Below are 26,613 nucleotides of genomic sequence, written 5' to 3' on the forward strand. Positions count from 1 at the left end.
ATGTAAACATTGGACGCTGTCGAATGTGAACATTTTTGAAAAACAATCTCCTCAGAGCAGCAGCACAAGCCATCAAAAGAGGAAGTGTATCTTGAGGATTTATACTCCCAGTTATTCTTCCCACAGGAAATTTGTATCTACAGATTTATGGGGACAGGAGGGAAATACAATTACAGTCTCATTGCATTACAGGCTATGCCCATGGCAGCAAAACAGCCCGGCAGGACCGTGACTAAAAATATAGCCTCCATTTATCCATTTCAGTCAGATTTAACTCATTTCTATGTCTTTTGCACCAGAAGTACAAACGTTGTGCCAGCATAATAAACCGATAATGATCATCATCATTTTGGTGTTATAACCCCAGGTAAACTGTGAATTTCCCAAGCTCTGCACACCCACGTCTGTAGGTGTGCTCGGTTATTTTTGTCTGGTGAACCAAAAGAAAGTGCTGTCCCAACGTCCCGGATCCTCGACTCTCTTCCTCGAAACAATCAATTGTTCATCTGTACACACCAGAGGGCCTAAATGCGCCTGAACTCAGTGCAGGGAGAAACATTTTTGACATAAATATACATGATGGTAAACATGATAAATCTGTCAGAAACCCCAGAGGCAGCCAACAGCAGAAGGGCTGTTCAAGCACCATATTCTTACTAGTTTGAATTCAAACATCAATGAAATGTTACACACAGCAGATTTTTAGCTTCAAATCTAAAAAGGAGACCAGACATACAGTCTTTTAGTAATCAAAAATAGCACCAAGCTGCCCTGAATTTTCAAACAGTTAAAAACACATAACATGCAGCATTTCTTTTCAGTTGGCGGAAGAAATAAAATGTTATTTTGATTCGATTTCACAGCTATTACAACCTGAAGCAGAAATAAACACCTTCACAATACCCCGCAGGGAAGGGTTGGCCGATTTCAAATGAATAAAAGGCAAAGCAAACGATGCAAAAGGTGGGGAAACTCTGGAATAGGATTCACCTAAAAAGAATGCACATTTCATCTTGACTCTCATACAAAGCAGAACAGAATGAAAAATGTTTTTATATAAATATATATATACATATTTTATCAAAGATTTGGCAGATACAGAAAGGTAATCGTCCCACAGCAGATCTGTTGCATTATTTTGTGCAAAGAAGTAAGCAGTAAGTCTGCAGTGAAGGGGAAACTGTAGGACGCAGACCATTGATGACGGATTGAAGCGCCTAAAGCGGGGGTCTCAAAGTAATTTCAGGAGCAGGCCAGATGCAGCCCACTCTGACCAAACGCAGCCCAGACCATTACGGGCGGGGGGTTGACAGTCTGACCGGCGAACGGTACGGCAGGCGAGGGGGTGGCGCTGACGGTACGCCAAAGTCGGTACCACCCCGGCGGCGGGCCGCACCAGAGTTTGAGATCCCTGACCTAAAGTATGCCGATATAGTCTGTCGGTCAAATATGAATTACTACCTTTTTCCATGGAAGACTTCTGTCTCCACTGAACCTACCAAGAACAAAGCATGCTGTTATCATGGATAATAGGAGAAAAAAAAAATATATATATATATATAAATAATATACATTGGATATAGATATACATAACTCTACAGAAAAAGTATTCATTTGACAATGAATTTTGTAATAATCACGCATAATAAAAGTAATACTTAATTTCAAGGCTCTGTGTCATTTCGATATATTGCACTTTTTTTTGCGAGAGATGCAGAGCTTAATCGTCCGCTTATCTAAACCTAACCGTTTTCAGCGAATCAACCCGTGTGAGCACTTTGACATTTTATATACTTATCCTATGACGTTCACAACTGCAGTTAAAAGATACACTGCGAGGGTACGACTAACTTAATCAGACACTTATAATTGTGCCTGCTGCTCAGAGTCATTACAGTGATCAACATGCGGCAGCACGAGGTCTCTGCCTAGCACAGGCCTGCTTTGAGAGGAACTATCGGCTTTTGAGAATACTATGACTTGCAGTAGTGTGTTCAAGCTTGATCACTACATTTTTTGGACAAAGTTAAATATAAATAAATCTAACTTCATCATGTGTTGAAATGTAAATCTGAAAAGAGAAAATTACTTTTTGGCGAGTCGCTTGAATAAATACAGTACATTTCAATTAAAAAATAACATTGAATTAATAGTGTGTTTATGCAAACAATCACTATTGATGGAAATAAAGTAAACGATAAATAACTAATAAGGCTTTTAGATAAATTTGGTTGAAAAAAAATTAACGGATTTTGGAACCTGGAGATGAGTTTTTCCGACGGTTCCACCTCACTAGTGAAAAGCTAGCCTGGAGACGTGCTACCAATCTGCAGTTCCCAATATTGGAAATGGGAAAATTACAATCTGCAATTCAGAAATGTACACAATCTGCAAAGAAAATGTCATTTGTGCATTTCTACCAATTACAATACAGAGGGGAAATACAGCTCTATGACAAGTTTGAAAGTTGAGTGGTAGGAACTCCTCATTGGAAGAAAGGAAGAAAGCTAAAGAGGAGCTATGTCATTCTGGAGTCGTACGTGGCATTTCAATTTAACAAAGCACTTCCTACATGGGAACAGACTTTTGTTCTCACTGGAGACACAAAGATTTGTAGTTCAGCATCAGCAGCATAAAGATGTGCACAATCGGTTTACCTCTGCATAAACCACGAGTAACGCAGGGCAGACTATACGACGTTAATTGGTAATGTAACTTACATCTTCAGATTAGGGCACCAGGGCTTTATTTTTAGGGCCACCAAGTAGCTGTAGCTAACTAGTATTTTTGGGGCAAAAAACAAATGTACTTAATCCGAGTGTGGAGCAACCCGGGTTTACAACAAGTGGCAGTGAGAGGCACGTGCTAGCTTCAGCGAGGCACGTGCTAGCTTTATCCATAAGCTAACGGATAGTTTATACATTTAACAAAGCAGCGGCTATTTTAAAATAGACAAACCATGTTTTATAATTAACGCAAATGCCTAAAGTGAAATAAATAATGATGTGGTGGTGTCCGCGTGCCGAACGCAAGCAAAGTCAAAAGCAGCAATCAGACTCGTGCTGACGTTTGTAACGTGGCAAATGGCAAAGCTAACGTTTTTAGCATGCTAACTGGCGTTAGCTCTGTAATGTTAGCGGCACATCTGCGAACCGACACAAACACCCGCGGAGATAGTGCACGTTACCCGTAGAGTTACAGAACCGCTACCGGTTTACTGACCGGATGAATATCAACTTCACAGGGAGCAAAGGTGTAACGTGTACTCGCACCTGTTCACCCGTCGCCTCGCACGTTTCCCGGGCCTCCTGCTGGGAACCACCCAGGTGTTGGCAGCCGTTGGTTCGCGTCCCTGCGCCCACACGTTGCATCACCTGTTAGCGGGATACTCGGGAAACACAGGACACACTATAGCTACAGAAGGGGTGTGGAGTCACATGTTCCGTCCACTGTACTCAAAACGTGTTTTGGACCCGAATTCAAGTGACTTCTCCAAACCAAAGATCGCCACCGGAAGTGCCTCCTCATTGCTTTTGAGACGCGTTAAATTGAGGCGCTGTATTGTCTAATGAATATGTGTTTATGGGTAATATTTTAAATTAAAATACTTTTGAGGGCATTTTTATACGTTATTTTTTTTAAATATTAAATATTGGTATAACCCGTATGACTTTACAGAAATTCGACCTTGCTGATAAAGAGTTCGATTTAAAAAAAATAATTACATTACATACATTTTTCAGAAAAAGAAAGTTTATTAAAATAGAAGAATGCTTATTTAGATAGGCATTTCCTAAAACGAATTAATATTATGTGCATAGTCTATAAATACAAATACAACAACATAGATCCTATAGTTAAACCTTTGTAGTATTCATTTATATTGTTTCTAATTTGGACACAGCGTGAAAACGTTTGTTCCTTTTATTAGTAATAAAGTTATAACTATTGCATAATACAACCATATATTTGTGTAAACGCATTATTGTGCCTCAGTTTCCCTTTATTTAAAGTGGTTTACTTGAAACATCTTCTCGACTTTTAAAAGAGGCAGATGTGACCTGTGTGTAACATTTCATTGATGTTTGAATCCAAACTAGTAAGAATATGTTGTTTGAGTGGTGTTACAGGCTGCCCTCTTAGTTCCTCTGTTGACCCCCTCTTGGACCTTGCTGTGTCCGAGTACGAGCACCGCACCTGGACACAACCCGCTCATGAGGACACAGCAAAGCACATCAGGAAAGGCGGATTAACTGTAGCTTGTCGAAAGGAGATTATAGAGCCAGACAGATAAGAGACTCACAGACTGTTGACTGATCTCAAATATTGGAGTGCAGAAGCTGTAGAGCCAAAACAATGCAAAAAAACAAAGAACTTGAAGTTAGACTGCCAATAAAAAGCAATTGCCTGTAACTTGACTGAATGGTGAGCCGCAAAATTCCCTGGAAGGATGCACCATGTCTGTAGCGCTGACTTTTATAACTAAGCCAGTTATAGCAGATGGGCGAATTGAGAGCTGCGTACACTCGATCGTGCGCACAACATCAAGCACTCGGTGCATCTCAAACCTCCCATCGCCCCATTTAATGAGAAGTAGGACATCATGGGAGATTTTCTCTGGTGTAGCTGCATACAAGTATTGAGGCCTTGATGGAGTTGACATTCATCCAATGTGATTTAACTCAAAAGTTTTCCCTTAATCAGTAAAATCATCTCAGGTGAGCCCAAAAGATTTATAAATAATGACATGAAAACTGATGCAGATATCGGGAGCAGAACCAATGCTTCTACTCCAGTGAGCTCCTTCATTTGGGACCATGCAAAGCATAAAATCAGTGACAAAACATAACTAACATATTAAGTAAGTAAGTAACAAAGTAAGTGTCGCAGTATAGGACATTTTAATATCACATTTGGTGGCTCTCCTCTTTTAACTTCGTTCTTCGTAAAGTCGTTCTGTTCCTGTGTCATTGCTGCATTCAATCTTTTTAAAGCTGAAAACACACACATATTGTCAACTTGAGAAGTTATGTGTCTTTGTTTTCACATATGAATAATTTATAAAAGATACAATATTTAATTTGCAAGAAAATATGAAGGAGGAATTTCCCCCAGAGATATCCATTAACATTCACGTGGAGTTGTGTCTGGACAATATTCACTCTGCTTTCAGGTCGGTTTTGATCTCTGCCAGGCCCCAAGGATAATATCTGGCCCCTCAGCTGGTTATTAACTATGTCTGCCTGCTGATTGGTACTGGGTGGTAGTATAGAGGGAGAAACCCAAAGTTAAACAGACGAATCCCATTAAACCGAGGTAAACTTCTCAGTGATCCCACCAGGGACTCTTTTTAGACAATGAAAAAGTTGAGTATATCCCAAAAGAACAAAGAAGATTTGTCGATTGATTATGTTTCATACGCCTTCGTCTTTCGCTCATCCCCTCCTCTTCTTGTCCAACTGCGTGGGAAAAGGGGTGTGGAATTGACAGCGAGGACAAGCCTTCTCCATCGCAGAAATCCAGACCCCATTGAGGTATTTCATGGCTGTTATTATTGTTATTGTAGCCCTGGAAATCTCCCAAGTTGATCAAGCCAAGTGTTGTGTCTCTCAACAATCTCCTTATTGCAGAGACGACTGAATCTGACTCACCATAGATGCTTTGAATATCTTATAATTGCTATCCATCGAATGCGTGCGTTCATTTGCACAGTATAACTAAAGTATTTAGTGAACTTTCAGCCAGGCAGAATAGAGATAATTAGGCCTCCACCCACACGAGGATTGAACAGACGGCACACGTGCATAAACATGCTGAAGCCAGACTTGATGAGCCCTCAGAATACATACACACTATACATCACTGAGGAAATTGGAATAAAATATACTTTTGCAAAAGCATGACACGCCTCACATGTTTGCACAAAAGTCCCCTGATAGTCGCCACACTCAGGAATTCCTTCCCACAATGCAGCAGAAGGGTTGGCTCCGGTGACGCCATTACCGCGGTGGCTATTCGTCAGGCCCTTGAGGGTCACTTCAGTTTCATGCTTTGTGTTTATGCTTTGGCTCAGCTGATTTACTGCTTCGGTATGCAGACTAAGACACGGCTCTCATGTGTCCTCCTGGAACCATAGTGTGAAATGTCTCGGAGAGGATCAGACGTTATGAACATTTTTCAAAGGGGCGCACGCATTCACAGACACTTATGTCTTCATTTGCCGGTTAGACCCTAAAGGGGAAGGTTCAGAGGGGAAAGAACACATTTCTGTTTCCTGGTTTCATGCGTTATGTTGTTTACAAATGGTTTCTTACAGCAACATTCACGCAGTACTGCGTTTGTTTTTGCATCTCCGCTCTGCAGGGCCTTTCAGGAAGAATCTTGTTGACATCATGCAAAATGGGTTTGTCTTTATTCATTCAGCATTACCAAAATAACCAGCATGGAAAATACAATTATGTGTACTTCAACATCCTTGAATAAGTGCATGACCTTTCTTGCTTAGAATATGGTGAACAGAGGGGTATCTATTTGGCACAGGGAGGCTTGCAGGAAATATTTATCTCAAACAACTTGTCTCCAGAGTCTGTCTGCATGTTAGATAGCAAACTAACTTTTCCTCTCTTTTCAGACTCCTAACGTAATGTTGCCGACTCATGAACATCAGAAATATTTAAGCATATTTCCAAGGATTGATCGTTGAGATTGTGATAAGAAATAAATGAGTCTTTCTCTGTGCTGTGCTGGATGCTCTCCTCCTGTTAGTCACATGGAGCTCTTCATCCACCCTGACGATGAGAGCCCGACCGCTGAAATCAGTCACTGTTAGGACTTCAAAGCAGTGGGGGGGGGACAGTGGGATGATGACAGGAAACAAAGGTCAGCCGCGTCATTTGTAGAAACGGCGTTATAGTCGAACGTCTTCTTGTGTATGGATGCGAGAAGAAATCCACAACCAGCAGGGGATGTACATACAATTCAACAATGAATTCCTCTTGCCGAGAGTTAGATGAGAGGACTGATAACACTCATTGGGGGATGAAGCTGGAAAGCCAAAGGACATTTAGCTTAGCTAAAGACAAAGACAGTAAGGAAGTGGGAAAGATATGTCCCCGTCCAAAAAGTGTGAGTCTGAAGCTGAAAGATAAACGCGTAACATTGTGTTCGCATAAAAGAGAAAAAAACAGTAGAATTGTGCACTTTATTACAGAACTCCCGTAAGTTCCCGTAAGTCCCGGCTAATGGCTTCCGCTTTAGAAAAAGAGGAGAGAGGAAATAACTTATTTTTGCGTGTGTGTGTGTGTCGGTGTGTGTGTGCGTGTGCGTGATATTAAATGACTCAGGAGACTATTAAATATAATTGTATTAAATCAAGCAGCTGCAGGTTGTCCAAGGTCCGTCCATCAAAGTAGTCTCCATTCAGTGGGTGCACACAAACTTGGTACGAAGTTCATATGAAATTCCCATATTACTTCATCAAACATGCCCACTCGTTTTGGTCCCAGTTGCTTTTACTTTCTTTTTATAAATGGCAGCCACACGCGGAGAGCGATTTCAAAATGTCCTCTGAGTGTGAATATAAACGACTTTCCCGCACGTCATTGAAGAAAATTGCTGCAATAATGTACTTGGAAAGAGCCCCAGACTTAGTATGTCTGCATGATGCAACGGGGTGTCAAGAGGTGTGGGTATAAAACGCTCCACCTTATTGAATGATTTTCGCCTTGTGATTGTTGGTAATAGAAACTGTGTCAGTCCAGTCAGGACAATTTAAGCCCAAAATAAAAAATCACTTTCTCTGTCCCGTTTGAAGTCTTTGTAAAAAGTAAAAAAAACATCCCCATATCAAATGTTTTACTGGGAAAATGAAACATAAAAACAGCCGGTGATGAGGGTGGGCAGACGTGCAATAGATGGCTGGAGGTGCAAAATGATGCGTCGAATGTGTCATGTCATGTGAGCACACGTGAATCAGGAGGGACGTCAAGCGGGGTCCGGGTGTCGCCAATCTGCCAGAGTCCGTCTCTCCTGTTGTGTCCAATAATCTGCCGGCTGCGCCGCTGTGCAGCTTAGAAAGGACACGACACTTTCATTTCCACATGTATCCGGTTTGCCGTTGTGCGCCAAAAATGACACAGACACACATACACACACGGAAAGTCATACTGTACAGTATGTCAACAAACACTCTTCCTGTTTCTCAGAAACGTTTCTCCTTTCTCTCTCAGGCAGCTACACGTAAACACAAACACACACTCACCAAACATACACACATTTCATCATAAAACGTTTGGAAGGTTAATGGTGCACTTATTACTGCGGATCAATAAATGGAGAAGACAGCAGGAGAACGCTGAAGCTGGAAACAACAGCTCTGATTTTGTTTGATCTGTTGATGTCTGTGACGATGTTTGTGTGCGTCTGTGTGCCCATGCGACAGCATTGTGGCCATGTGCAGTATCTGTGTGTGTGTGTGCTGACATTCATAAGTGCGTATCTGTTTGTGCGGGTGAGTGTTAGTCATATGTTTGTCTATTTTGGGCTTGAGTTTGTTTCTCTTTGTGTGTACTTTGCTATACTATGCTGTGTGTGTGCGTGTGTGTGCTCGCTCTAACTTTTGGTTTGTTTGTGCTTGCCCCAGCGTGTGTGTGTGTGCGTGTGCTAAGAGTACGTGCCTGGATGTCTGTGTGTCAAAATGAACTTTGTGACCTTTCCACGATGGCCTGGCTAAATAAAGACAAAGTCGCCGCCCCTCCCCTCCCTCCTCTTATTGGCTGACCTTGCTTGGGAGTTTACACAAGTGCACATAATCTTCTTGGTTTGGTGTTGATCCGTCAACACATCAGCAGCAGATTTCCGGCCTTTTCTCAGCCACCGACGTCTTTTCAATCGATGATTCAGCTCTGATTTAGATTCCCGTCCGGTCTTCTGGCCAAGCTTAGATTAATTTTTTTAATGTAACAAAGCGCTGATGGAGTTATTACATTAGGGGCTGAAGGCTCCCCATAATAATAATGTGACAATTAGGCCTCGCCCAGCCTGTCCCTACCAACACCAAGACGCACAATAACGCATCAGCAGTGTTTATGCCCATGAATGACAAATAATTGTGTCCACAGTGAGAGCGGAAATTAGCCAAATAACAAATTCAGCAACGAGGCTGCGCAAGAATATGTATGTGATAGTCGTCATAGTTCTGGCAGGGAAAATGGACCTGCTTTTATTTTGACACATCTTTTGTGGGTTAATTAGTGAACTTGTTGTTATGTTGTTATGTGTTTTTATGTTATCTGGTTCATTCAAACTCACTCACTCGCACACAGGCACATGGGGCCACGCGTGAGGATTCTTGTTGTCCCAATGCTCTCTGTCTCTGTCTGTCTCTGTCTCTGTCTCTCTCTTCACATCAGCTTTTTTAAAGTTTCATTGTATTCAGAAAAACCTATTTTGGAATGAAGGGGATTTTATCTTTATAACAATTCATTGGCAACCATTGTTATCAGTTGACGACGGAATGAATAAATAAAAAATACATTTCTACACAGAGAAGAGACAAAAAAGAACCCCACTGTTTGTCACAAAAGAAAAACAATCAAAGGTGACCAATTTAGGATTGGTATGATTTTACAAGAACATGGAAGGTTATGTATGATGTAGTGCATGTACTGTACTGCAACGACACCCGGTGAGAGCGGCTGTAACGGGGTAACATCTATAGGGGAGAAAATAAACAATTAATAAACAATAAACATCTGCATGCCCAACTGAGAACTCACCTAACCCACCTTTGAAGAAAAGGTAAGGAAGACATCTGTTAGAAAAGAGCAAGACTGAAAACCTTGGCCTGGGATTGAGCAGTACACCACGTGTACAGTATAACAACTAATTATAAGAACTGCAAGATGTTTGAACCACAATACAGAAATGAATCAGCTATCTACAATTACACAATATCAATATGTTAGAAATACTCTCACAGGGAATTAGGATGTAGACACTCATCTTTGTCTCCACAAGATGATAAACATCGACACACAAACATTTTTATTAGCAGATGACCCAGAACACAACGTGGCTCCACAGACTTTCTGTCGCACTAAGGTGGAAAACATTTCCCTCCTGTTTATACTACAATTTAAAAGGAAAAAAAAATGTTCAACCAAACTAATTGAATAATTGTATAAAACCAAGATATAAAAGAAATGTAGAATTTTACATGGATTACTTTTATTACTTTATTTTTCATTTCATCACTTATTGCAGTTTTGGACCAATAAATCATCGTTTCAGAATCAGAGTTTTATTCAAATAAGGCCATTGAGGCCTCCATAGAATCGGTCAGGGGATCGAGGTGACTCCCCCCAGCACGCTGCAGTTCCCACAATTCTCATCGTCCTGTTGAGAATTCTGTTGGTTCAAATTGGTTATTCATTCAGCCGACGCTGCTGTAGTCCTCCAATACCAAGTAATAGAAGCAGCCAAACACGGCGATCATAATCTAAAGTTCTAAAGGCTTTGTCTCCCATATATCACATCTTAAAATTAAAAACCAAATCAGGAGAATTGATCTCTTGTTACTCTTCTTACTCGCTACTTGTGCGCCTGCGCCTCATCAACGTAAAAAACATTTCCTTACCAGCCTTCATCAACCAAATTGGTCCCATTCCCTTAAATGCTTAACATTTAACTTTCAGAATTTTCCAACTTCACTTCCAAAACCCATCCGTCATCCACATTCATAACTTCCAGCTTTTGTTCTGTAGTGACCCCATTCTATAGTATATATATTATTTTTATTATTATCTATTAGTGCTTTCGCTTAATAAAAAAAACACTTTTGTTTATACGGCTAACAGGAACTCCCGATTCCTATTTGTTTCAGTAGCGCAGAGTGAGAAAAGTGTGCTTATAGAAGGGATGGAAAACGGATGTCTTGAAAATACATTTTTCTTGTATTGCCCCTGAATCAACCAAAAATGATAGTTTCCCTTGAACTCGCAACACAGTGTTGGGTATATTTTCGAATGATTTTCCTGAAAACTTTGCATATATGTGTTTGAGTGAATGCTTTTGCTGTGCTTCCAATAGACCTTTTCCCCAACTTACACAACCGTATTTGTTACCGGAAATACGCAATCATCGTGGTAATCTGCTTCCTGTCTTGTTAGGGCAACGGCGGTAAACAAATGGCGCAAGCAACTGGCAAGACTTATTGTAGCGTACTGGGCTGTTCTTCTTATTGTTCTTGTAAGCAGCCATATCGGTCGTTTCATTCCTTCCCTGTTCGACGAAGATGGATTCAGGACGGCGAGATGAAGGACCAAACTCCAGCATTAAAAAGGGAGCACTTATGTCTGCAGCAGACACTTTACCTCAGAGTGGGGCTGTCAACGAATATTCTAAAGTCAAATATATATTCTAAATTCAAATATATATTTCATACATATTGTTAAAAAAAACTGTTTGAATGTGAAAATTAATATGTGAATGTAAAAAACAACAACAGGGGCAGCCGCAGCGGGACTGTCTGCCTTGCTGGTGGGCGCACGCCTTACTGTATATTGCATGAATAAAATAGACCAGAACAGCTTCATGCACTGGTTTGATTGTTTGCCGTTCCATGTTTACCACAGCACAGCTCGCTCGGAGCGTTCAATGTCGGTACTGTAAAACAATTAATGTTGATAATATTTGTTTCAATCACTGAATGAAGCCTGCCATATCCAGGACAGGAATCGTGAGGGAGACAGAAACAAAGAGTGTGTGTATGCACAAGGTCTGCGGTCATGGCCATTTACTTAATTTTGGGTAGATAATCTGTTGTTAAATATGTTTAAGCTTAAATACATTACCTATACACGTAGTTATGTCTCGTTGTATTCATTTGTCCTGTTATTGACGTGCCTAATGCGCAACCAGATATTCGCATATGCGTGTTTTTTTTAAAGCAAATATTCAAACGTCATTTTTGAGCAACTCTGACAGCCCAACCTCAGACGACAACGTTTTTCTGATGAATTCTTTGCGTGCTGCTTTCACTGCTGCTTCCTCTCTCTCTCTCTTGTTGTGCAAAAAGAATAAAGGCTCGGAGTCAAAGATGTCTTTCTCCGTTTATTTCCTTGCAAGGGAAAAAATATCACAACAAATACGTACTAAGTAGACCGCCAAGAACCTCCCTCCTCTCGCAACAGGGCCGGGCAGTTCTTATACCTACAGGTGGCCCCCAAACCCACTTGTTGTGTCTCTACAGCCGGGAGACTGGCATCTTATCAGTGTGAGACCCTCCAGCTCAGTTCCTTATCATGGCCACACCTTCCCAGCATTTGCAATCTATAACCCTGTTAACATTTTGAAGGGTTACATACATTTTTGCCATTACACTCTGTTAAACAGCCACACTCCTAAAGCAATTCTAATCATAATTGCTCCTTAGAAATGACGTTTTTATCACACAAAGTGCATTTCAATGCCCCCGCCTCTGTGTGCTCCGTCTCTCATTTCTCATCCTGCCTCTTGGGTGTTTTTCAACAGCCAAATTACAGACTGAAGAAATCTATCAGCCACCGTAACGTCCAGGAGATTGGAAATGGAGAGACGCCCTCTGAGAAGGTACATATCCACGGAGCAGAATGCCACATCCATCATAAATTCCCAAACGAGCCCTAATGTAAGTGTCTGTCTGCGCGCACAAGTCTGTGTTCACCTCTCGCTGCTTCGGAGCTTTTGCGCGAGCAAATTCCTCTAAAGGCTACTACATTGTGGTAATGACAGGCTAATGAGTATGTTGCGCTTCCAACGTGATCTACAAAACCTGTTCGTAAAAATGGATACGAAAATCTTGAACATTGGTAACAATACATAGGAACTGGCGGTGGTTAACCACGCCCCTTGACGAAACAACATGGCGGACCATGTCGGATTCTTGTGTGAACGTCTCTCCGCCATGTTGGATTTTTTGAGGGGGTTAGGGTTAGTATTCTATTCTTCTACAAGTGAACATTGATTTCTCGTTAAAAATGCAATCATAACACGTTTATTTTACATGGTTAGACTCCACACAGTGTGTTTACGGGGTGCAGGTCCCCGTTCACTTTGAATAGGGTGACGTCATCAATTGCAGTCCGTATTTATTTATATGTATCACTACGAATTTGTATGTTCAAGATTTTCGTACACATTTTTACAAACAGGTTTTGGAGATCCGGCTGTGCGCTTCACGCTGACTCCCCGGAGGTTCCGCCGCCACCGGGTCAGGCCTGCTCCGTTCCCGAGGCTGCTGAGAGGGAGCAGCGTGCACGGACTCTGTGTCCTTTATGGGGCAAACATACACATCGCTTGGTCATGACGTCTTATCTGCTCACCTCCTCCAGTGTGTGTGTGTGTGTGTGTGTGTGTGTGTGTGTGTGTGTGTGGAGGGAAAAGCAGGACAGGGAAGCTTGTCCATCAACATAAATCAATTACAATTCACAGTAGGCCTGCTAACCTCAAATGCAAGCTGTCGCTGCTGGTGTGTGTGTGCGGCTGCATGGGATTGAGTCTGTTTCATGACTTGAATACAGCATGTGACACTCAATGCAGAATGAGACATCCAATGTGTACGTGCATGTGTCCATATGTGATATTTGGCAACATGCTCTAAACCCTTATGGACTTCCTCTGTGTTTGTTGGCAGCAGGCGACTTCTCATGTGTCCAACTGCGGCAGGAACATTTCCAATGACATCTTGAACTGTCATCAGCGCTAAATGTTAAGGGAAAAAAACCTTCTGTTTAGACTCTTCTGACTATCTGTTTGTTCATTCTCTTCCTGGGAGAGGTCTTTCTCCCTCATCCCCGAAGTCGTATAGTGTGTAAAAATAAATGAAATGAACGAGCCCAGGGAACAACTCATGCTTTTTCAAGTTGCTTTATTTTTTTGGCCGAACTGGAGAGTGGTGGATGACAGATGGGAATAGGAGATTGCAGAGCTCAGACCATGCAGTTTGGTCCAAACGCAGCAGGAGGAGAGACAATACAGGCAGTTTGAGGCGAGAGGACGGTGATCTGTACTGCAGCTGTCACCTGTAAGCCATAAGTCATTCTTAATATAATAAACAAAGCAGCAGTCAAGCAGTCTCAACACATAAAGCCATGATGGGGCGTGGGGAGAGTGAAGGGGGGGTTGAGCAGCCTTGCAATTCAGATTTATTGGAAATAGCCATGAATTGATGGCCTCCGCTGCGTTGCTGTATCTTTTCGAGATAAAACAAGCGGTTGTGTCCGTGCGCCATCTTGTTTCCATCAGTTGTTGGAGTCTCCAAGCATCTCTGTGTGCAGTATGGATTGTAGCCTTAATGTCCCGCACAAAGCCTGCAAATCACGGGCCCGGCTACTGCCGGCTATTGGCGTTTTGCGTGTTCGATTACTCCTTGATGAAAAAGTTTCGACAGCCGAGGAGAGGTTTTCCCTGCAGCGGCGTGCTCGATAAAGATTGTGCATCCACGAATGTGCTTGAGTCTCGTATTTCTATTTTAAACCGCGCTATACAACTAGATGAAACAAAATCGAATGTTGCATTGTAGCGTCTGCATTGTAACTCAAAAGTTGTCGGCCCTTCGACTCAACTTAGACGCATCCCCATCGACCTCCCACCCGCCAACCCCACTCCCACCCCAAGTTCAGACGCAGGGCAACCTCCACAAAGCAAGAGATCCAGGGCAGCAAGTCCATTTTACAGTGTTCTCAGTGTTTGACACCTGTTCCATCCTCTTTTTCTTTTTTCACTTTCAGAATAAACACACTATAAGAGAACAATAAATAGGCAACAGACAGACAAGACAAAATCGTTTTTGAAATAAATTATACAGTGTTTTCAATCTTTGCCTCCCGTCCCGGGTACACCCTAAAATGCAAAGCGACGCTTCCTTACAGCAGACAAGGGGAGCCGCGTGCCGCTCGGTCGGGCTGGTGTCTTTGGTCCCTGGAGGGCAATCGCTAAAAAGACTCTCGGGTTTAGCAACGCTTTCTGTGCCGCTGATCTGTCCGACAAGTAGAAACATTCCCCAGGTGATGCTTGCACCAGGAAATCTCCACTCTATTCTCAAATCGATATTACAATTGAGCTGAAACACACAGCGGCCAGAGGAGACATCGTGACTCTCTCACCTAAGTCAACACACTCACACTCACACACACACACTCATACAGGTCAGCAGTAGTAGACAATTGGTAGTGTCGCTGCTGACAGCCCTTGTCCCGTTGAGTCGATAAGCCTGTGTGCTGTTCACATACACAGACACATTTTCTTTTTTTTCTTTAGTCGAGGAAGCTCACACAGAGCCTCAGTCTCATGGTGGGAAAAACATAAATGCACCATTCATACTCTTGCCTCTCAGCTATAAACCAAATGAGCCATGTGGAGGCCCACCGTGGGCGATGGTGTGCCACAGGCGTCGGTAAAGAGTGACTCGGCCAAATGGCTCTCGCAGTAACCTCGTGTTTAGGCGCAATTATGGCTACCGTGACACATCCATAACAGCACTGTTTGGAAATGCAAATGTCCACCTGCTTCATCGGGTTTCTGGAAAATAAGTGTTGAATAAGAAGAAGAGTCTTTTTGATCTCCCGTTGGAGAAAACCCGTGACACGCTTTCAAGAGGGAAAAACAATCTGGGATTTCTTTTAAATGTCCAAAATACTGGGTTCATCGGAATGAGCGCTCGGTTCGGCCCACGCCGCGCGTGAATCCCGATACAGTTAAAAATCTGTGGATAGCCCGCTGAAGAGCACGAGGGGGGAGGGTCTTACAGGCTCTTACATCGCAGCAGCAGCGAATGTGCTTCTCTCTGGAGTTCAAAGTCTCATTAGTGTCTTTCATAAAAGGCAAAAAAGCCGAGAGTGTCATAACAAACAACCTGAGTGTCCGTTGACGGCCCGGGGGCCAAAGGCCGAGTTGTCTGACGCGTGCGAGCCCTCCTCATGAGAGCCCCACGAGTTTGGCTTTTCGCTTTTCGTCTGCGCTATCACATTTGAAATGGTCATCAACCGAGTTGTTTCGATAAAAATCAAGGGAACACATGTTTGCCACGCGGCTCTGGGAAATTAAGACCGCAGATGTGAGAAATCACCCTTGGCATTTTGTTCCCGCCCTTGTGCTCTGTATTGATGAGCTCGATGTCCCCGGGCTCACAGGGATATAAGGTCACTTTTTCTTCATCCTACTTGTTTTCTCCCCCCCCTCTCACATATAATACATTGAACAGTATTCCATCTCAGCAGCTCCTTCTCAGTGTTTTTTCTTGAGTCTCTGACTGGAGATATAACTTTGCAATCAACAGGGTCTGATCTTATCTTATGATGGTCTTATCTTATAAGTGAGGGATCTCGACTCCATGTCCTTCTGTCTCCCAACACCCTAAAAATGAATGTGTGTGTGTCTTCCACAAGCTGCCATTTCACAAATGTGCCTGTTTCGTACACGCTTGTAAAAGCAGAGTCTATCAGTTCAGCCCTTTGAGTGTTCTCAAAAAGTGTTTTTTTTGTATGCCTCAAAAATTGCATTGCGTGTGTCCGTGCGTCCTAAACTGCAGATTCTTCTGCTAAAAGAAAGTACCCTTGGTGCCTCTGGACAGTATCTTTTTGAAGGCTTTTCTGAAGTCTTTGTTGAAGATGGTGTATATGACCGGGTTGAGCGATGAGTTGCAGTAGCCGATCCAGAAGAAGAAGGTGAAGAGCGGCCCCGGGATGGCGCACGTCTCCGGACACACGGCCTGCAGGGAGTAGGAGAAGAAGAACGGGAACCAGCATCCCACGAAAACGCCGATCACCACCGCCAAGACGAACGTGAATCGCTTCTCCCGGTTCACCATCGCTTTGCGCCTCGCCGCCCCGGGGTCCGTCTTGGATTTCCGCCCGGGAGCCAGCCGAGCCCCCGCCGAGGTGGCGATCATGTCCCGGTAGCGCTTCACCGAGCCCGGTGAGTGGACCCCGCCCGGTGACCCGGGCATGCTGGCGCTGCCGCGGCCTCCCCCGTTGCTGTGCTCATTGTCGCTCTCCGTGCTCGAGCTGTCGCCGTTGTTGTTGTCGGCTTGTTTCCACCCCCGCCGCTTGCCCCGCTTCGCCTTCTCGTTGGTCTTGGCGGGGGTGGATTGGGGCGCGCAGGGCGGGGGGCTGGAGGCCCCGGGGGAGGAGGAGACGGAGGTCATGGCGAGACCCGCGGACGGAGGTTGCAGGTGGTTGTTGGAGGGGGAGCTCTGGGCGGGCTGCGCGTCCCCCGGGTGAGGGGAAGGGGAAGGGGTGATGGCGAGGGTCGGGGGTCTGGTGTTGGAGGTCTTGTTGGACGAAGGCGGCGTGCTCTCTTCGTCCTCCTTCCCGTTGGCATCGACGCGTCGCAGGGGCTGACTCGGCGTGGCGGAGCCCACCCCGTCCTTCCGGGGCTCCCCCGGCGGGCAGCGCGTCCTCTGCTTGGCGATCTGGTAAATCCTCACGTAGACCAAGATCATGATGAGGCACGGCGCGAAGAAAGAGCCAATGGTGGAGTAGAGGATGTACCAGCGCTCGTTGTTCAGCTCGCACTTGGGGCCCCTCTCGCTGCCCTCCTCGCCTGCCTCGCTTTTGTTCAGCGAGAGCAGCGGCGGGAAGGAGATGATGGCGGAGATGAGCCAAACCACCACGATGGCGCCTTTGATGCGCCTGGGGGTCCGCTGGCGGCCGTAGGTCACCCGGGAGATCGACAGGTAGCGGTCCAGCGAGATGGCGCACAGGTGCACGATGGAGGAGGTGCAGAACAGCACGTCCAGCGCCAGGTAGATCTCGCACCACAGGGACTTGAAGTACCAGTAGCCGAGCAGCTCCTTGGCCAGGGAGAAGGGGATGATGAGCGCTGCCACCAGGATGTCGGCGGCGGCCAGAGACACCAGGAACAGATTCTGCGGTCCCCTGAGCGCCCGGCTGGTCAGCACCGCGATGATGACCATGATGTTGCCCACGATGGTGAAGAGGACCATCAGGGTTATGGCGGTGGCGAAGGCCGCCGTGGCTTCGGGGGAGTAAGGGGCGAGCTTCACCATGCTCTGGTTGCAGGGCACGGAGGCTCCTGCGCTGCTGCTGTTCCAGCCGCCCGGCTGCATGGAGCAGCTGTTCTCCGGAACCGAGGTCATGCCGGCCGAGTGTTTTTTCTTCTATAAGTCTTTACAGAGCATGAAAGAAACAAATACGTTTGGGTCACTGAATAACATAAATGGAAATTCATTTCACCATTATGTTTTTAATATAAGTGTGGAATGTGATGATCATGGATGGTTGCACCCTTGCACTCTATTTGCCAATTATATATTTGATTGTAATAAAGAATCGTTTTTATGATATATTACCTCAGTTGTCCTCGTTCTGTCCCCGTATTGCGTCCAAACGGATGCTCTCTTGCAGCCGGCACGGCAGCTCTCTCAAGTCCATGTTCAGCCCGCAAACCAGTCCCGGGTAATGCGTCAAGACGCTGATCAATGCTTTTCAATTGAAAAATGAATGCTGCTTCGTAGAACAGATGTCCCGGAACTGACTGGGGAACTGACTGATGCGCACCAGTATTTGCGGAGTTCCAAACAAACAGGCGCTCGAAGTTTGGTCCTTTTTCCTCCTCGGCGCTCTCCTTCGGATTTCTGTTTTAGAGATGCGATATTAAGTTTATGATGAGTGAAATCAGGGTACTTTAGAGTGGAGCGACCTTCAATACAAGATACCGGATAAGGGTAAATGATCCCGACCCCTGTGCGATCTCCGTGCGTCCTCGTTTGGAGACGCGCGCTTAACCGACTGTCTCATCTGAACAGCGAGCGCGGGGTGGCTGAGATGGAGTCAAATAAAGTCACTGTGCGATATTTACAGAGATCCCCTAACCAAGAGCGGCTGCTGCCTCCTTCCCACCACTCTGCACAGGACGGTCCGAGCGTCTCCGCTCAGCCGTCAAAAAAACAAAACAAAGACGAGCTCTCCCAGCCGTGCGCGTGGAGACGGATGCAGATCCATAAACGCGTCGTTTCATCGGTGGTGCCTCCGCGCTCCTTCCTTGGGGCTCCGGTCTCCACAGAAGTTCACCGGAATACCAGGAAACGGGCGCTCAGCCGGCGCACGTCACGGGCGTCCTCGCAGAGGCGCAGCATCCTCTCAACTCGCGAACGGGACCTTGCGACGAAATCTAAAGAGCGGAGGGTGCCTCCCCATCTCCCTCCTGCGCTTCTTTTTTAGACCCGGTGATGTCACCATGGAACTGTGGGCGTCACAGGATCCTAATCTTTTCGCTCCCTGCAGCCCCCCCCCCCAATCTCCCCCCAATCTCCCCCTCCTTACTGCTGGCATTAAATGGATAGGCATCAAACGCAGTTCCGAACTGGCTTGTTGGGTTTTACTGCCTCGATCAATTGACTCCGCGGGACGCTGCGGTGTCCAGCTGAGTGCTCAATGAATGCAATCTGCTTCACAGAAATCCTGCCAGGGACCACTGGCCTTTTTTATGAAGCTAACTGTCATCATCAGCACCATCTTCACTAGTATCACCCTGCACTTCAACATGGGGCGCAGCGCATTTGGCTGATCTGCGTTCCGACCAGAGAAGCCCGCTTGAGCCCCTCGTCTTTAGACGTTGACCTTTGCCCCCCCCCCACCCACAGTTTCCACGTAACCTCAAACTACTTCGGTGTCAAAAGAACGTGCCACTGCAGGACAATACTCACCTGCACACAAGCCCGCTCAAAAATGTGTGACCATGCGCGTTATGTTGCGTTATCATGGCCATAAGGTCCATACGGCAAACTTGTTTTTGAGATTTTGTTGTGAACTAAAACATTTACACGTGTCTATTTGTGTCTTTTGATTATAGGATAATGCATAATTTGCATTTTGAAAAGCAAAACCTGCAGATGTTTTCATGTTGATGTTTATCTTTCATTTCCCCTCCAAAATATGACAATTTATAATCTAATGCCGGTTTCTCAATCTCCGAGCCGGAACTTCATCAGCAGTTACAAACTTCCGTTTTTATATTTATCTGCCGAGTTCTCTGAGGTGTTTGTTCAAGGTTGAATGTTTTTATACGTTGCCAACACATTGAAAAGCGTGTTTTAGTCTTATTTTAAGAAAAACCTTAAATAGCATAACTCACAGCTTTATTCAAAAAACATTTAATAGCAAACATGAGACCAAATTAGTTATTTATGCCGGTTGACAGTTTTTTTATTCAGATTTGGAGTAAGAAATATCCAAATGTTCCTCCGCTAAAACTCTACGCCGACGTATGTCAACATTGGACGAAGCCATGTTCAGATTTCTGTTGTGGAAATGTGTGTGCATATATACAGTACCACAGTAGTCAAAGTTTGGACACGCTAGAGAAAGTGTGTCCAAACTTTATACGGAACATAAGCACGCATTTAATCAGGTAATGCCCCGATGCATATTTGAATATTCTAGTATATAAATTCATTAGTTGTGAAAAAGCGGTGACCAGTATAACAAATGCATTTTCTATGACGCCAAAGCTCACAAAAAAAACAAAAACAGCACACAATGGCCAGCCTACACATGCACGCACACACGCTTATGAATGGCACGTGGGCGGGTGGTCCTGTTGGCTCTTTTAATGCAGCGCGCCCCACGCTTCGCCGCTTTAATGAGAGACAAACGCCGTCCCGTGGAATTACAATAGGGAGCCCCTGCTCTCTAAATGTGTGACCCCCCCAGCAGCAGCCGCCCATAATGGCTTGCACATTTCCCGCTACACATTCTAAATATACAAACGGGAAAAATGAGAACAAAGCTTTTAGCGGGAGAGTGCACTCCAATCAAGTGTCTCTGGTTCCACGGGCGAGGCGCGCTTATAACGCGCCGCAGATACATTCTGGGGTTCAGGGGGGGGGGGGGGGGGGGGGGTCCCGCATGCCAAGGTTACAGAGACGGGGCCGCACCACGCGCGCACACCGCTCCTGAAGTGCTTGTTGTGTAAGAGCGCGTGGCCTGCAGACGTGCGCGCGGGCACGCACGTGGGGACGACGCACGGGGGGGACGTAATTCTCGCTGGACGTCCACGCTGAAGCCTTAAAAGTTAAATCCCGATGTGCAAGAAGGAGTCCTCTCTGGGGGGCTTTTTGCTTTTCCCCACTGAACCGCGGCTGAAGTGTCTCCGTGCGCTCATATTAAGCACAGAAGACCAAGAGAGGATGATGCCCATGTGTGTGCATGTGTGTGTGTGTGTGTATATGCAGGCCATCGTACTGTGTGTGTCCGTGTGTGTGTGTGTGTGTGTGTGTTAAGTTGCCATATTGCAATTCCCCTGCTGACAATAACACACTTATCGCTCGTATGATCGGATGGCGGTGTGAGAATGTCTTGTTTAAGTGACACAGTCACAGTAAATGCTGCAAGTAAAGTCTCGCACGCACGCGCGCGCGCACGTACGATGTAATGTGATCGATTCTGACATCCAACGGTTTGGGTCTGTTTTCATCAGGGAGCCAGGCTGACTGAGAAGGAAATTAATGCCATAAACTAGATGAGGGAGACGTTTAAATGAAAGGAGGAGGAAGAGTCTGCTTCCAGTGATAAACAAATGACAGAGTGATGTGATAGGCGTGTGCGTGTGTGTGTGCGTGTGTGTGTGCGTGTGTGTGTGAGAGACATAGAGACACATGTGGCTTCTCTGTGTAATCTCCCACGAAAAGGCTCCCACAGTTGACTAACAGTCTGTTGGCGTCATCTGCTGGATACTTTGCAAACATCGTGGTTTTTGGTCATTTCAGTAGTAAGTCGTCACTAGAGGACCCCGTCTCACTACAAACACATGTCCCTCATATTAATGTGACAACTCAGGCTGTCATCGGCATATTGTTATTCATTTTTTCATTCCAGCAGTGGAGGAGTAGGTACTCACATCCTAAGTACAACAGTATATTAATGTAAAAATACACGATCACAGGATAAATGAACGTTTTCCTGTCAAAAACCTATGAAAACAGAGGTATTATGAGCAGGATTTAAGTAAAATAACTCATGTGCTTATATATTACTTCTATGTATTATTAATTGTGATGCATGGATGCAGCATTCGTTGGTTGGATGCAATTATAACTTGCACATCGAGGTCCACTTGTTCTCCCAATAGGGTTCATGCCTCTTCCCAAAGGTCACCCGATATATCTGGCTCTTGGGCCATGACAAAAATGGAGAAACACGGGGTCGTAGATGACACGTGTCATTTATTTGTTGTTCAACAACACAAAGAACCAGAGCCGAGAGGCTCCCGCGAAACCAAGAGCGTGAGGACTCGGGGCGAACGGGTCTTAAATGCAACTGGAGGACGGGCCAGGTGGTCCCGGTATCACTGACCAGCTCCTGCCACCATGGACCAAACACACACACACACACACACACACACACACACAGAGACACACACAGACACACACAGCAGGCCCTGCTCACAGCCAGAGGGCCGTCACACTGCACAAAGCTGTGCTGGGTTTTTGATAATGGATGATTTTACCTTTTCTGGCCTGAAGTATTTAGGATAATGAGCCATCTGTGAAATTTAGAGGAGAACTCGCGTTGAAGTGGAACTGCTGCATGTCAAGTAGCACCAAATAGACAAAGCATTGCACTCTATTTTTTAGGGAAAACGTAACACGTAAAGTAAGTATAAGTGAATTTAATGAAAAATGAAAAAGTACTGAAGAGGTTTTCCTCCGAAACGAATCTAAAGTGGACATGTTTGCACGCGTGGCTTACAGAAGATGAATATTGCACTGAAAAGACTGTGTAGATGTATTTTCATACAATACCCTGATTCTAAGCCACATGCAACAAGCTTAATATCATTGAACAGTATCTATATATCTTTATACATGTCAATAGTGTCAACCGTCAGTCAGCTAGCATATACTATAGATAAATGATCCAACCCGTATGTGACTGAGAGAGTCTAAATGGAGACAAATCAGTAGAGCAAATGTTATTTTTGGGGTCTTCATATCACCTGGAAACCCCAAGGTGCATTTCTCTGGCTAGAACACCGTGGGTGATGGATGGAAGAAGCCTGTGAATGGAAGTCATGTGTGCGTACACGGTGGGCAATGGATTTTTGTGAATAAGAGGAAATGGATTATTTTAGCTATGGCTATCACGAGGGAGTGGGTGTTCATAATTAACACCGTGGGATGAGCGAGTGGAGGCAGCTCGTCTATAATGTATTGTTCCTCCGTTGTCATCTCCGCCCATCAGGTTTGCATTTGGAGTGTACTGCACTTGCAACATACAGTGTTGATCATAAAAAACACAATTCACTGCTACACAATTGTTTGACCTTCTGTGGATGGAGCGGAAATTCGAGAGATCGGGGAACTGTGTCTGATGTCGGTCGGTTTATCTTTCGGACGTAGATCTGGGTGGAGTAACGAGCAGGAACTTTCCCACTGAGAAACCGACATCTGTTCAAAGCAAAGTGACGTGCAGCGTGTGACCAGAATGAATCGTAGAGTCCTTTGTTTGACTTTCCAAACTTCCTGAAACTGCACAAAACCTTGTGACGATTCCCTAAAGTTGTTCTCACAATTTAACCAAGTGGAAATGAATCCGTGTGGCGGTTGAGGTCAAAGAGGACTTCGGACTGTTTGTAATGTGAACTGTGCATTGGCTGTAATGAACACGCGAGATGTGTGTCACAAGTGTATTAAAAAAAAAATCACATTAGTCAGTAAACTCACATGTTTTAATTTTCCTTGGTGAAAAAAAAGAAAAAACAGCAGGAAATCGGCCGAACCGTAAAGTGCAGTAAGAGATAGCAATAATGCCTCCCATGTCATGGCCAATGTGGAATTAATAAATTAAAAACAAATCTATTTACAGAATAAAAACCATCCTGTTTGAGTGCGATAGGACAGCAGTTGGAGCACTAAGACTCGTCCAGTATTGCCTCAGGAAACTGACACGGTGTTGTCTCGTGAAAAGACGTGTCATTGGTCACAGTGGTTTCGGATATGTGAATTGCTAAAGATTAGGCACTTAAGTCAAACAAAGTAGCACACAGACATAAACAGACACATACACACACACGCATAGCCCCCTTTCCCTCTCCTTGGTATATAAAATGTCAGTTTGAAAGAGCTCATAGTTGCTCCAACTCACTGCCTCACACACAATTGTGTACCGCACAACCGTTTGTCAGTCTCTGCCACATCCGCCAGCCGTGTGATGCCGGCAACACAATTAGTTTTTCCCCTAAACATTACAAATAAAACATTTCTACACGTGTCCTTCAGTGCGCCGAGTCCAGCACGGCATCTCCAGGACGCAGGCGAAGGAGTCCGCGCCTTTCACCCCCGGCAGAGGACGTCGGTCTCGAACTGCAGCAGCTGCCCCATGAAGCCCAGGTTGGGGGAGATGACCTGCCGCCGGCGCTTCACAAAGTCGAAGGCCTCGTCCAGCTTGACGCGCTGCGTGTGCATGAGGTAGGCCAGGCAGATGGTGGCGGAGCGGGAGATACCTGCCTGGCAATGCACCAGCACGCGACCACCGCTCTGCTTCACGGAGTCTGCGGGCGGAGACGGAAAGAGGAGGACGGATCAGGACGCTGCGTTTGACACCAGGTCCTGTGACGTCACTGACAGTGTTTTTTTTTTATTTTTTATTTCCCCGGAACGTTTACACTGAATGACTGCGAGGTACAGGTACAGGTTGAGGAGCAAACTAAAAACAAAATGTTTATTTCATTTCTAATCTTGTACAGCTTAATGTAATTGTTTGGGAATCAAGAGACTACACCGTTGGACCATAAATCCTGGCTAAAGAATAGATTACAGTTTACAAGCTGCTCAGGGAAATGTTTTGAATATCTCACATTTCACCGAGAGTGCCAAAAGACTTTGGGGGAATTGGCTGTGTGTTTGTAGAGTACACTGGCTCTGGTAAACACTGCCGGGTGTTTAGGGAGAGACACTCACCGATGAAGGCGATAGCCGTGGAGAAGCAGGCTCTGATGTCAGCGGCTAGGCTGTCCTCCACCGTGAGCCGCAGGTACTCAAAGTCCCCCTCGTAGAAGTTCTGGCACGTGGAGGAGACGTTGAGCACGGCGGTGATGCCCGCTGCAGCCAGGGTCTCTCTGCGGGAGGAATGGACGGCGCTGCCCAAAAACAGGAATGGCAGCAGCTCCACGGGGCCCCCCTGCAATTGACACAAAACAAGAATAATCACAATGCAGTTCGGCCTTTTTAAAATTCTTTCTCTCTTATTTATATGTATGTATATGTACATCTTTTTTGTATGGCCGTTTGGTATGCGCTTACCTGATCGTATGCTGGTGTCGTCCGACCCGTCACTGCCGGTTCTGGTTCCACTGCAGGGAGGCGATCGCTGGCTGAGCTGTAACAGAGCTCTGGATAGGCCTCGGCAAATCCATCAAATCCACCTGGATGGAGGTCACATAGTATCAGCTGAGCCCCAAGCTTTCACCAAAGTACTTCTTAAAAAATGTATATACAGATATATCGTTTTTTTAGATTACTAGTTCGTTTTAACACTCACAAATACCATATATTTAATATATCAGAATGCTCAATTAGTCAACACATTAGTGCATTTTTTTTTCTCTTATTTCTTTCCGACAGAATATATATTTTTTAGAGTAAAAGGAAAGTTGTCATTACCTTGAAGGAAGCAGATCTGCGTCTGGACTTCGTTGCGCAGGGCGGTGAGCAGCATTTGGCCCACGCTCTCCGGCCTCAGCTCGGCCACGGAGCGGCTGCTCTCATCCACCACCACCACCGGGGAGAAGTCCCCGCGCCGCAGCCGGCCCAGCAGCGCCTTGTCCGGGATGAGCCACTCGAGAGCCACCGCCGAGCTCTTGGACCTGCGACGCATCATCGAATTCCAGTTGACGTTTCGCGACTCGCAAATGTGCGCGAAAGCAAAATCGAGGAAAGGTCTGCAGTCGAGCACCACGGACCCGGCGGAGCAGTACCGGTCCCGGGGGGTCCTGAGTATGTGGACCAGCTCATTGCCAGCTATTTCCAAAGGCTCGCTGCTTGAGGTCATGGCGGAAAAAAATATTAAAAAAAATAAAAAGTATTAAACTATTACTCGTAACGGTTAAAAATATAAAATAATAACAAACAGTCCGTTAAGGTTAAGTGTTTTTCTTCTCTTTTATTTTACAGTAGGCTACGTTTGGAGTAGTATAGTCTACTTGTTGACATCAGGTCGGTTAGAATCTGCTTTAGGTTGAGTTTCACTTCATTGATAACAGCTACTTGGGGGCGGGGTCACCGACGACCCGCCTCAGCTTTTTCCACACGACAAACTGCGTCACGGGCGGAAAACACCATATATGGCCCCGCCGTCACTCCTCATATGGACATTGACGGGGAGTCTGATTTTCCTACCGGCACACGTGGTCGTTTGGGGTTATCCTGTGTTTATGTGCTCGGGTGACGTTATGCTGACAGTTAAAACCCGACTGTCGACAATGAAACGGCAGCAGGTTGTGGTTATTTAGATTACGGCTGCTGTAAGACAGTGCTGCATTGCGGCTTCTGTTTTCCTGCCTCGTGAAGATCTCTCAAACACACACACACACACACACACACACACACACACACAC

The 26,613-nt window shown here is 45.3% G+C and overlaps 3 protein-coding genes across 3 annotated transcripts in view; all 3 read right to left on the minus strand.

Annotated features, from left to right (window-relative positions):
* The window catches only part of gpat2 (glycerol-3-phosphate acyltransferase 2, mitochondrial), an 87,018-nt gene extending 83,451 nt beyond the window's left edge, over positions 1–3,567 (minus strand). Inside the window, exon 1 of the mRNA XM_040195172.2 lies at positions 3,273–3,567. The gene's annotated coding sequence lies outside the window, so the exon portion shown is untranslated. The remainder of the gene's footprint in view (positions 1–3,272) is intronic.
* Positions 3,568–13,892: 10,325 nt separating this feature from the next.
* On the minus strand, positions 13,893–19,236 carry adra2b (adrenoceptor alpha 2B). The gene is made up of 2 exons (XM_040196120.2): positions 18,350–19,236; positions 13,893–18,165 (listed from the first exon to the last, which is right to left on the minus strand). Exon 2 carries the CDS (start codon positions 18,134–18,136, stop codon positions 16,577–16,579), a length of 1,560 nt encoding a protein of 519 aa, XP_040052054.2. The 5' UTR covers positions 18,137–18,165; positions 18,350–19,236; the 3' UTR covers positions 13,893–16,576.
* A 4,475-nt stretch (positions 19,237–23,711) lies between these two features.
* On the minus strand, positions 23,712–26,303 carry dusp2 (dual specificity phosphatase 2). Its single transcript, XM_040196673.2, has 4 exons — positions 25,661–26,303; positions 25,301–25,422; positions 24,959–25,178; positions 23,712–24,549 (listed from the first exon to the last, which is right to left on the minus strand). The coding sequence occupies exons 1-4, from the start codon at positions 26,046–26,048 to the stop codon at positions 24,332–24,334; spliced, it is 948 nt and encodes a 315-aa protein (XP_040052607.2). The 5' UTR covers positions 26,049–26,303; the 3' UTR covers positions 23,712–24,331.
* Between the last annotated feature and the right edge of the window lie 310 nt (positions 26,304–26,613).

The sequence above is a fragment of the Gasterosteus aculeatus genome, chromosome 13 (assembly GCF_964276395.1).
Source record: "Gasterosteus aculeatus chromosome 13, fGasAcu3.hap1.1, whole genome shotgun sequence".
Lineage (NCBI taxonomy): Eukaryota > Metazoa > Chordata > Actinopteri > Perciformes > Gasterosteidae > Gasterosteus > Gasterosteus aculeatus.